Raw genomic sequence first — 12,165 nt, 5'->3', positions numbered from 1 at the left:
CAAACACATGCCAATTGGGAATGAAGTCCTACTTCACAATATTGTACAGTAGGTGTTCAGAATAATTAAGAATTAATTATTAACACCTACGAATTTTTCAAAACGTAAATGGGTCCTTTTTTGTCATTTCAGAAATAATATTTTAATATTCATATTTTGTTGATGTATGGACTGACAAACTACATGTCCCTGGTTTTGATAACTGAGCACACCTGTACACACAAGGCATAGTTATTTCACATTTGTTTCTCAATTAAAACCGTCAAATGCGCAGCTTGGATTTATTTTTATTTCGCTTTCACTTCTCTGAATAAGTTTCATCTCTGCGGAAACAACCCCTCCCTTGGAAGGCGCACTGACCCTCCCATCTGACATTTTAGCCAATGAAATACTTACATTTGATGAAGTTGGAAGGGAATTGCGGTTTCGCATAAATGCACACACCTAGTTTATTTTGGGGCTCGTTGTATTAACAAGGAATCATCAGAAGGTAGGTTATGCAAAATACATGTTTTGGCTTTATTATAGCAAAATACGTGGAAGGCGTCAAATGTAACTGTTTTCTATCGTTCCGCAGGGATTCATCATGGGCGTATGTGGCTTACTCTGTAAATTCGTCATTCTGATCTTCAACATTTTGTACACTGTAAGTATGAGTACAAAGGTAACGATACTTCAATGATGCACATCATCATCAACATGCAATCATTTAACTTATTAAGCAATCCCAGTCAGGTTTTATTTTTGTAACGTGGTTTTAAGCAAGCCACACTGTTACAGTAGGATACCACGTGGCTTGCTTAACACATTAATTAGACACCGAATACTATATGTGACGTTTAGTGTGGTTGCAAATCAAGCCTACGAAGTCCGTCCAGACGGACCTTCTAACCGGGTAGTAATTGCTCCGTCTACAAGATTGTTTGTTCTGTCTCTGGTAATCATTCAATAAATCATAAGCCCGCTTGAAAGTAGTAGCCAACCGAGAGGAATCGTAACCGCTGGATTATGGACCTTGCCAATAATAGCATGTCAGCATGCAAGCAGGTAATTGCGCAAGCAACGAGTTGGCTCATGCAACTACACACATTTTCCTCAGAAAATGGACGTTCAATAACTATGGCCTGGATTGTTTAGATGTAACAAGGGGCCATTTTTGATTTGTTTTTTGGATATTCTTTCAAGTTCAGATCAGAGTCAATGGATGCAGTAGAATAGAAACATCAACATAATGCTGTGCAGGGAACATAAGACACCACATACAAATAAACCCACTTATTGGGTGTTTTTATCTCACTGTTATTACAGGAGGTTACATAATTTTAATAAGTAATTAAATTAAATATAAACGTATTACCAACAGCACTGTACGCCTGGCATGCCTAATTTCCTTAATGTTATGAATATTAATATTTACTGATTATCATGTCTACTATAAATGAATCACAATGAAATAACAGGGCGGCATAAAAATTGCAAAGATTACAATCTGGTTTGTTATATTGTCCCTGATGTGGTCCGGGTTGTCTTAGTGAACCTGATGTGGTCCGGATTGTCGTATATGCTATACAAATAAAGTTTGATTGTTTGATTGACTGACAGGTGGTGGGTCTAGCCTTTCTCGGGGTCGGTGTGTGGCTGAGAGCTCGCTACCCAGACAACTCTTTCGGGTCTGGTGAGTATCTGTCTACAGCACTGCTCTGGTATTTTAATGTGCAACATATACAAATAAGGATTTGTGAAAATCTCTCTCTCTTTCTCTCTTTATCGCAGGGGATTATGTGCTGATAGCGGTTGGCATAGTGATGCTAATCACTGCGATCACCGGAGACATTGGCAGCTGCGGAAACAAGACCTCCTCTCTGGCATCGGTGAGATGTACCACATGCCTGCCTCACCTAGGGTTCATAACCTAGCGACCCTGGCCAAGCCCCTATTACCTAGCAACCATTGTCCAGCAACCATTGTCCAGCAACCATTGTCTTGCAACCAGCCTCCAATTGCAACCGTCACCTAGCAACCCTCATATGGCAAACCTTACCTAGTGGCCATCCCATTACAACCCTCAACCATTAACAATCACTCACCTAGCAATAATCGCCTAGCAGCCGTTGCCTAGCAACCAGCCTTGACTTGCAACCCTCACCTATAGAAACCCTCCCCTGGCACACCTCCCCTAGCGATCTGCATTACATGTCAACCATCAGCAAGCAACCCTTGGTGAGCAACCCTCAACTAGTGACCAGCCTCACCTTGAACCCCCCCTAGCAACCAGCTATGCCTAGCTCCTAGAACAAGACTATCCGATCTGTGTGTGTGTGTGTGTGTGTGAGTGTACTGAGACAGAACAAGCTTGGCCCATACTGTAGCTCATCTTCCTCCCTCTTACTCACAGTTCTGTGCTCTGCTGGCCATCCTGATGGCAGCCCAGCTAGCCCTCTACGTCCAACGAGAAAAGGTAAGATTGTGAGTATGTGTGTGAGAGTGTGTGTTCAGTGTGACGGGAGATAATAACAATATTAACATTAGTCATCTTTACAATACTCATTATTAAAGGTGAAGTTCCTGGAACCTGCTGAGTTGGTGATGCTATACCACCATGTCCTAGTGTTGTTATATGCCGTACTACTCTTTAGACATGAAGTACGTTTGAAGTGACATGGTGTAGGGATGGGAAGGTGGTCTGATGGAGCTTCTTCTGCAGGTGGAACACCATCTGGCTGAGTTCTATGGATTCCTGTACACGATCTACATCTTCGCCAGCGACCCCGTGGTTGGAGGGACCCTCAGGGTGATTCACTACACGGTACGTAATAACCCATAATACTCACCATTATACTACAATACTATTACATTAATACACATACTAATAATACAATACTACTACATTCATACCCCCAATTATATTACATTTTCCAATAAGAACCCCTAACCCTAAGCCAAGAATTGAGAACCAAACCTTCAAACCCCTTGAGAACCAAACCTTCAATAAGAACCCCTAACACCATACCCTTAAACCCAACCCGTACCCTTACCCTTAACTCCAACCCTAGAACCAAAAACAAAACCTTCAAACGCAATCCATTGGAACCCCTAACCCCAGCCCTAAATTGGTTTTTGGGTTTCCTATTATTGTTGGTTTTGGGTTATGTTTTGGTGACTAGGGTTTTGTTGTAGATGGAGGGCTTCCAATTAGGGTTAGCTTTTTCGTTCTATGGTTTGATAGTAGGGTAAGGGTTTCCAATTAGGGATAGGTTTTGGGGTTTCTTAATAGGGTTTTGTTTTAGGGTTAGTAGTAGGGTTAATGCTAAGGCTGTATTAGGGTTGCAAGTAGGGTGACCAGATCCCAATTCACCAGAAGTGGGACAAAGACTACGTTTGTGCGGGACAATGCGGGACAAAGTGGGGGGGGGGGGGGGAGAGAGGAGGCGACCTGGGACCTTCAGTGGGGGTTTCAGTCCGCAATAACAGATAATCCCCCGTTCCCCCCTTGTCCGTTCTATTTAGAAACATATTTGATAAACGTGTTTTATTTCGCTTATTTAGTTATATTTCATAATTAATTAAGGCCGCCACCAGAGGGCACCATCAACGCATTTGCCGCCCTAGGCGATTGACTAGGATCGCCCTTGCATTGCTTCTTGGTGGTGGGCGTGCCCTTAACCTGCGTCCGAGACCAAGTTTCATTGACATGATCAAACAACCTGCCCCTCCCCCTGATGACAGCCCTGCTGTCTCCACACACAGCTATTTGATAAATGCTAGATGATAAATCACGCATTTCCAAAAAAAAAAAAAATCGAGTCCGACTGTCAATAACAATGCGGGACAACGTCTCAATTTGCGGGACGCGTTCAAAGTCATGGAAATGCGGGACTGTCCCGCACAAAGCGGGACATCTGGTCACCCTAGTTGCAAGAGGGTTTTTAGAGGGTTGTAATAGGGAAAGTACCAGGGTTAGCACTAGGTTTAGTGATTGTTTTGTATTCTATTGGTTCTCCTTGTTTGTGCAGATGAACTGCTGTGGAGCCGTGGGAGTGGTGGGCTTGGACCCCATCTCCAACATCTGCCCTGATACATCAGGGTTCCTTGAGCGCTTCATGTCTGTAAGTAGACAAACACTACTGACTTTACACCAGTGCCATTACACTAGCACTAGTGACTTTACACCAGTGCTCTTACACTAGCACTAGTGACTTTACACCAGTGCCCTTACACTAGCACTAGTGACTTTACACCAGTGCCATTACACTAGCACTAGTGACTTTACACCAGTGCCATTACACTAACACTAGTGACTTTACACCAGTGCCATTACACAAGCACAAGTGACTTTACACCAGTGCCATTACACTAGCACTAGTGGCACTGCACTACTATGTCAGCCCTCCACTGCATGTCTGTAATACACTAACACTAGAGACATTACACTATTGCCTTTAGACTAACACTAGTGTTATAACACTAACATTTTAGGCTACCACTTCATGTCTGTACTACACCAAAAAAAAGTCATGTTTTTTGTTTAATACAATGGTTAGCAATGGATGGTTCGACCTGGTGCGCCAAATCTTTCGGCGTGAAGTAGGAAACAAAAAAGGACAATTTAAGTGAATAAAGATAAAGGGTTTATTTACTTTATACAGTGCTTCAGTCCAAAATTAAATGTATGTAATACACTAACAGCTAATACTTAATGTCTGTAACACACTAAAACTAGTGAAACTAAAATAGTAACATTACACTAGCACTTGAGTCTACCACTTCATTTCTGGCGTAATCGTTCCTTTGACTCAAAGCAAAATGCCGTACTTCGATTTGAATGCAAACCTACCGTTTTTGTCCACACGCACACCCACATTTGATTTGTTTTAGAAGGTGCTGTAAGATTCCAGAGTTGTAAAGAAAGAACAAAAATATCAAGATTGAAAAAAATAACCCCCAAGAAACCTCAAGAATGCAAGAATGTGGTTCCCCGAAAACATCAGTGAAGAGATGCTCAGAAATTAGCAGGAAGCGGTCTAAACCAGAATAGTCTCATACAGAGGCAGGTGCAGTCAACCATAACAGATAGACTCACCGAGCATTTCACAGCTGACGAAATGCTGTTGTATCCCTAATGCATTACACCCAAATTATATATCTTAAATCTTACCTAGAGCACCTTTAGACAGACTTAATGCCTTCTCCTTCCAGCCCTGTCCTACTGTTTTGGTGGACGTCTTCTCAGCCAAACCTCCTTTGGCCATGGGCATCTTCTACGGCAACGCTGTGCTGATGGTAAGAACACCTTGTCTATTAAAGAGCAACTTTCAATGTCGCATCCCAACTTCTCATGGGTGTTTTTATTGTTTTTTGAGACATGTAATTACACCGGGATTCGTTTTCTCCTGTCTCCCCTCCTCCCACCGCCTTATTCCTCTGCCCACTCCTTTTCTCCTTCCCAACTACCTAATACACACAACTTCCTCGCACCTCCTCCTACTCCCAACCCCTCCACCACCTCCCACTCCTCCGACTCCACCTCCTCCATCTCCCACTCCTCCACCCCACCAACCCATCCTCCTCACCCCTCCTCCACCTTCAGTTGCTTTGTCTGCTTTGCAGTCTGGTTCTGTACAAAATTCTGAAGATGGCCCCTTCCCCTCGCTTCACCCAGCTGACTCAGACTGTGGCCTCCCTCTTTAGCTCCCAAGCCCAGCCCCACCTCTACCCTTACCTCTACCCTGGTGACGGTGTCGCCCTCACCTCCATGGAACCCGCTGACTGAGGCCTAACTCTGCTCCTTCTCACTTATTTCTTACAGCCCTTTAGTTAGGTATGTGTTAGCGGGTTTCACCTGCTATCCTACGGTCTCCCTGACCCCCACTCCTCCTTCTCCCTCGACTTTGGTTCGCCTTCCACAGGTAGCAAACATGGCGGCTGCTGGGATCCTCCTGGGACTTCAGAGGACACCCGTGACCCACCAGCCCGTTCCACAAAGCATCAGCGTTTACTGAGCTCCTCCTCTCCCCTAACCCTGTTTAGCCATCTCCTCCTCTCCGCTTAAACATCTTTGAAGATGTCAAGTCAGTTTTTTTTAAACCCTTTTTATAAATTGTTACATTGTTGGTAGCCTTGCACCTTTGTTCGCTTAACATTCCAATTGGTATTCTTAAAGATTTTAAAACAGCACATGTGAGAGATAACATGGGCAATTTAGTTGTTTTATTATATTTAAAATGATGTACTGGGTCAGCTCTTGCTCCAAAGAGTTGTTTTCACTTAAATAGTGCAATGCAACTAGAGCCTTTTGCAATGAAAACGTAATGTTAATATTAATTATAGTTCACTTTTGGTAATAAAAAGGTAAATGTGAAAGGATGTTTTTTTAAAGATTAACATGTGAATATAGACGCACACTCGTAGCTTTTTCTGGTTGCTGTGGAAATATCAATCGTAACTATCTACAAATTATTTAAATACTATACATAATTATTCACTTAAATGAATTTCTATACATTCTTGGATAGTTTGCATTTGCGTTGCCACGGAATCTGATACTGAAGCCAATCAACTGACTTCTTTGTTGTATTGATTCCTTTAAATGTCTTACCGACATGTCAAATTCCCCCTTGGTGTATTTTGATTTAACTTGGTCTCTCCCGCCATGGTCATTCCAAAACTCAATTCTAAGCCCATGATGGTCAGTCCCCCTCACCTTTGTTTCATTTTTATTAACTTTCCACGATGTGAATGTTTCCCTATAAGAATAACGTACACTTATTGTCTCATTGAGTGTATGCTTGGTAACTTTGCTGCCTGTATCTTTCCATGATCATGCTCTATTAAATCAAATATTTTGCCGTCCTTAGTGTCCTAAAAATAAGTTATTCTTCCACTGGTGTACCTGCTACATTTCTTAGCAAATGAGAACCAACTTTATCCTGTTTCTGTTCTTAAACTGTTTCTGTTCTGTTGAATTCAAAAGACATCTTTACGAACAAATTTATCCATGGGGTTTTACAGTCAGACAACCTCACCTTCTCAAAGAAAATATTGGAATGGTTCAATATTTGACTTAAAAAAAAGAAGCCATCAAGCAATACTCTAGTGTCCCATCTTTATTTCCATCATTCACTTTCATATCTTTACATGATGTTATTACAGTGGAACGTTTCTTATTGTGGTAGAGCTGGTCCTGGGGAGAGAGGAGGGCAGTGGTCAGAGTGCGTGGTGCGGTGACCGGACCTCCCTAGTCTAGGGTCAGTGTTCAGAGTGTGTGGTGCAGTGACCGGACCTCCCTAGTCTAGGGTCAGTGGTCAGAGTGCGTGGTGCAGTGACCGGACCTCCCTAGTCTAGGGTCAGTGGTCAGAGTGCGTGGTGCGGTGGCCGGACCTCCCTAGTCTAGGGTCAGTGGTCAGAGTGTGTGGTGCAGTGACCGGACCTCACTAGTCTAGGGTCAGTGGTCAGAGTGTGTGGTGCAGTGACCGGACCTCCCTAGTCTAGGGTCAGTGGTCAGAGTGTGTGGTGTTGGTTGATGATATGGAATTAGTGAGACTTTAAAAACCACCATTTTATTTTAAATTTACCGTTCCAGAAAAAGGTAACAGGACGTGTTAAAAAAAAAAAGACAATAATTACTGTCAGGACAACATGTAAATATCCAGCTTAATCGTGTGTGTGTGTGTGTGACTCACAACAGTGAAGTGAGCAGCCGGCAGCATCAGAACACACCTGGCTGTAGCACAGAAAGAACACCTGCAGGACCAACACATTTCAGGTCAGAAGTGGCCCTCTGCGATCTAAACCAGAAATAAACTATGGGGTCGGCTTAGCTCAGGAGCTAGAGTAGTTGTCTCGTAACCGAAAGGTTGCTAGTTCGATCTCCCAGCTCCTCCTAGCTGAGTGTTGTTGTGTCCCTGAGCAAGACACTTAACCCTAACTGCTCCTGATGAGCTGGCTGTCGCCTTGCATGGTTGACTCTGCCGTCGGTGTGTCAATGTGTGTATTAACCAATGTAAGTCGCTTTGGATAAAAGCGTCTGCTAAATGCTCTAATTGTAATTATAAACTACATTTGTTTACTTTAAATGTATATATTTGACAGTGTAAATGTGTTTATTTCCCGTGACAAAATAGCTCCTTCGAGACAGACGCAGACAGACAATATAAGTGTTATGGAAAGAGAGGGAGACCTCAGTGTTCGTATCAGAAGGTCCATGGCTGGGTGGCTGGAAGGAGGGGGGCGAGGCCAGGAAGTGGGGGACGGTGATTCTCAGGGCGGAGGGGGTTGGCTGGCTCAGGCCTAGAGGGGTCTGGCTCCAACACCTAGAGCCCAACAAGAATGGTGAGGGCTAGACCCCCAGCTGAACGATTCTTAATGTCCACAGTCTACCTGCAGGCATCCTAGAGCAAGATGACTCCCTGTTTGAAATCACTCTAGTCTCTTTAGATAAAAGCGTCTGCATTGTAAATGTAGGAAACGGTCAAATGGAGGGTTAAGGTGTGAGGACTTGTCAGGCTCAGGACCACTGGAGACCCCTTCTCACCCATGGTACAGGAGCATCCAGGCAGGGTGGGGGGTCTGGATGTAGGCCAGGCAGTAGTGGACCAGTAGCCTGGAGCCCGTTCCCAGGGCTCTGACCTCCAGGTGCAGGGGCCGGCCCTGGAGCGAGCTCAGGGGCCGGTGGAGCTCCGGGAGGAACTCCGTGAACGAGGCATCTGGAAGCAAGAGGTGGAACATTGATATATTTCACCTTTGAAAAACCCTAGGAATACATCCCTAAAACCTCAGGCTAGGACTGCAAACCTTGGACCCCAAACTATTAAACCAACTGCAGCCACTAGCTAGGGAGCCAACTCTAAAAACCAAACCCCATCCACCTAAACCTAGCAACCAGGACTAGCACTGGAAAGAATTAGCATTCCAGTGAGACGCTAACACTAGGATACTAACACAGAACTAGAACGTAAAGGCTATTCCAGTGCTAGTTCTGTCCATCATATAGCTCATTCTGTTCTCTACAGATGGAGAGGAGTGTGTCACTTAACATGAAGCTTTCTTGATACATGCTACAACTATGCTTTTCTACTCCCACACTTCATCTTGGTTTAGCGAAGAACATCATAGCTCACCTATATTAAAAAAAAAATGTTGATTCACCTGGTATAAATGCTTCACAATGTCCATTTATAAATATGTTTAATAAAAATTCATCATTCTATTAGTAATTATTTTTTAAGGTACAACCTGTGGCGATTTTTGTTTGGGTGACCAGAGGGGGCTCTGTGGTCTGGACAGACCTGACCAGGGTTGGATTCACGACCTCCAGAGTCACTGAATCGGACCCGTCTGCTGAGGACCTACATTCCACCGTAAACCTAAGGGGCGACATGTAAAAACACAGAGTCATTACAGACAACCGATCCAGGCCACATCGCGGCACAGGTTAGCCATTTGGGTTTTGGGGGTCACTTCGGAGTCTGGACCTTGCGGTGTTACCTCACAGGGATGCCCTGCCGAGGGGCTGGGTCTCCCGGAAGAGACATGATGGCCTGGAGCTCCAGCTGGTAGACCGTGTCCTCACCTTCAATCTAGCAGAACAGTAAGGGAGGGGATGCAAGTTCAATACGGACTCTGAATAATCTGCTCCATTCACATGACAACATATTCATAAGAATGAAGTCGTTCCCCACATTTTCTCTGTGGAGAACCATGGCAGGATGGATTCACGTTACGTTAGGGAAATGGCTTTAAGTTATAGGTGGAGATGGAGATACGGTAGGGGTACCGAGGGGGAGATGGTAGGGAGGGAGAGGGAGATACAATAGGGGTACCGAGGGGGAGATGGTAGGGAGGGAGAGGGAGATACAGTAGGGGTACCGAGGGGGATACGGTAGGGAGGGAGAGGGAGATACAATAGGGGTACCGAGGGGATACGGTAGGGAGGGAGAGGGAGATACAATAGGGGTACCGAGGGGGATACGGTAGGGAGGGAGATGGTGTTACTATAGGGGTACAGAGAGAGATACGGTAGGGGTGGAGATGGTGTTACTATAGGGGTACCGAGGGGGATACGGTAGGGAGGGAGAGGGAGATACAATAGGGGTACCGAGGGGGATACGGTAGGGAGGGAGAGGGAGATACAATAGGGGTACCGAGGGGGATACGGTAGGGGTACAGAGGGGGAGACGCTAGGGGTGGAGAGGGAGATACGGTAGGGGTACAGAGAGATACGGTAGGGGTGGAGATGGTGTTACTATAGGGGTACAGAGGGGGATACGGTAGGGGTGGAGGGGGAGATACGGTAGGGGTGGAGGGGGAGATATGGTAGGGGTGGAGAGGGAGATACGGTAGGAGTGGAGAGAGATACGGTAGGGGTGGAGAGGGAGATACGGTAGGAGTGGAGATGGAGATACGGTAGGGGTGGAGAGGGAGATACGGTAGGGGTGGAGAGGGAGATACGGTAGGGGTGGAGAGGGAGATACGGTAGGGGAGACCACTTGCCTGTGTGCGCACCCCACAGCCCTGCAGCGGCGCAGCGTAGAGTTGAGGGTTCCACGGCAGCCTCTGGGGAGTGCATGACGCCTCGCTGCTGTCTGAGGACTCACCGTCAGAGAACACCTCGGGTCCCTTCACACAGTGAGGGACTCTGAAGATGAGGTGCTGCCCTACAGCACAATCTGACAGACACACGGAACAGATAAGGGTCCACTTAAGCTCTCTCCCCGGAGAACTTCAGGAGACATACACACACACACACACACACAACTATCCAGGGAGGGACGGCCTGTAACAAACCAACCTTACCGTTGACAAAATAAAGAAAACAATGGAACATTTTTTCCATTGTTTTTTGCCCCCTGGTGGTAATGGTCTGGCTCCCAAAAAAGATTTCTGCCTGGTAAAATATTGTCCCGCCTCAATATGAGGCGGGACAAATACAATGACGTGCAATGAGAGTGGCATTTTTAACAACAACAAAGATGGCTGCGGCTGATGCAGAACGGTCTTTTGATTCTGCTATCAGACATTATTAAGTATATTTTCAATTAAAGAACCAACTAATGTTCTTAAAGCTTTGGTTGAGAAGAAAGATTACATCTTTACATCTCGGAATGTTGCTTCACCATATTGGCTGCCATAATCGGTTGTAGAACTATCCAAACGCATCCAGAGGCCTTTGTGCTGCTCCCGTTGGCGAGGCCCCTTGTATAACAAAAATTAAATGAAAGGCTCCAGACTAATGGCACTTTGCAATGCTTCTGGCGATATCAGGCTAGCACATGCTCAGTCATAATGCAAGTCCTCTCATACAAATCCGTTCTCGGCCTCTATACAATACCTAAACGGTTTGGCGTTAATAATAGAAATGTTTTTTTTATAATGCTTTGTTTAGATAATATACCTAAAGCTACCGTGCAGTGTCTTGCCTCCCCTCCATCAACACCACTGGGTTTTCTTACCTTGCCACCCTTGTGGCTTCATGTCCAGAGGCTGGAAGGGACTAAACCAGTCTTGCTGTGCAGTGTTATCTGGGCTTAAGGCGCCAAGGTAAGACATGGATTGGTACTCGTCCATTCCCACATAGCCATCCTCGGCGGCCGAGTCTAGGTAAACCTGGCCATCTGGTACAGAGGTCTCCTTTCCAGAAGAAGCACCAACTAGAAGCTCAGTGGGCTGGTAATACCGGTAGTAATGGTAAGGAGGGAAGTCGTCTGCATCTGAAGTAGATTCTATGATGGTAGAAGAGGCTTGTTGGTCCTCAGCGTGGGGAATAAGTTGCATGTCCACCATGGAGGGATCATTGGCATCAGAGTACTGGTGGCGATCCGGCTCTGGCTCACCTGGCTGATCCAGCTTGGTCGGTGAAGCAGGTGTTTGGAACGGTTGTTCAGGGGACACCTCAGGTGAACCTTGATGATCTCCATTCAGAGACGAAGGGTCGGAGGGCTGCTGTCCACCATAGAGGTTATGGTAGAAATAGTAAGGGTGGTAGTAGACGTTCTGGAGGGGATTCCCGAGAAAGTCTGGGGAGGGAGTTGCTGTTGGGGTTGGGGATGTGGCTGGTGTTGTCGTCATGGTTGATGTCGGTGGTGGTGGTGGTGTTGGTGTTGGTGTTGATGTGGAGCTGGGTACGTGCTGCTTGGTACTCCAGGTTGGTTGAAAGGGTAGATAACCCAA

General features: G+C 45.6%; 1 protein-coding gene across 2 annotated transcripts; it reads left to right on the top strand.

Moving 5' to 3' along the window:
- The first annotated feature begins 388 nt into the window (after positions 1-388).
- Positions 389-6,849, top strand: cd9r (CD9 molecule related). Of its 2 annotated transcripts, none has more exons than XM_079746406.1 (9): positions 389-490; positions 578-646; positions 1,603-1,675; positions 1,774-1,871; positions 2,396-2,458; positions 2,705-2,806; positions 4,014-4,106; positions 5,197-5,280; positions 5,588-6,849. In XM_079746406.1, the coding sequence occupies exons 2-9, from the start codon at positions 587-589 to the stop codon at positions 5,768-5,770; spliced, it is 756 nt and encodes a 251-aa protein (XP_079602532.1). In that variant the 5' UTR covers positions 389-490; positions 578-586; the 3' UTR covers positions 5,771-6,849. The 2 variants fall into 2 exon arrangements, with proteins under 2 accessions (XP_079602532.1, XP_079602533.1); XM_079746407.1 differs by having other exon boundaries at positions 391-490; positions 5,907-6,849.
- The last annotated feature ends 5,316 nt before the right edge of the window (positions 6,850-12,165 follow it).

The sequence above is a fragment of the Pollachius pollachius genome, assembly GCF_949987615.1.
Source record: "Pollachius pollachius genome assembly, chromosome: 11".
NCBI classification, from domain to species: Eukaryota; Metazoa; Chordata; class Actinopteri; order Gadiformes; family Gadidae; genus Pollachius; species Pollachius pollachius.
This window is presented reverse-complemented; position numbering and strand designations above follow the sequence as displayed.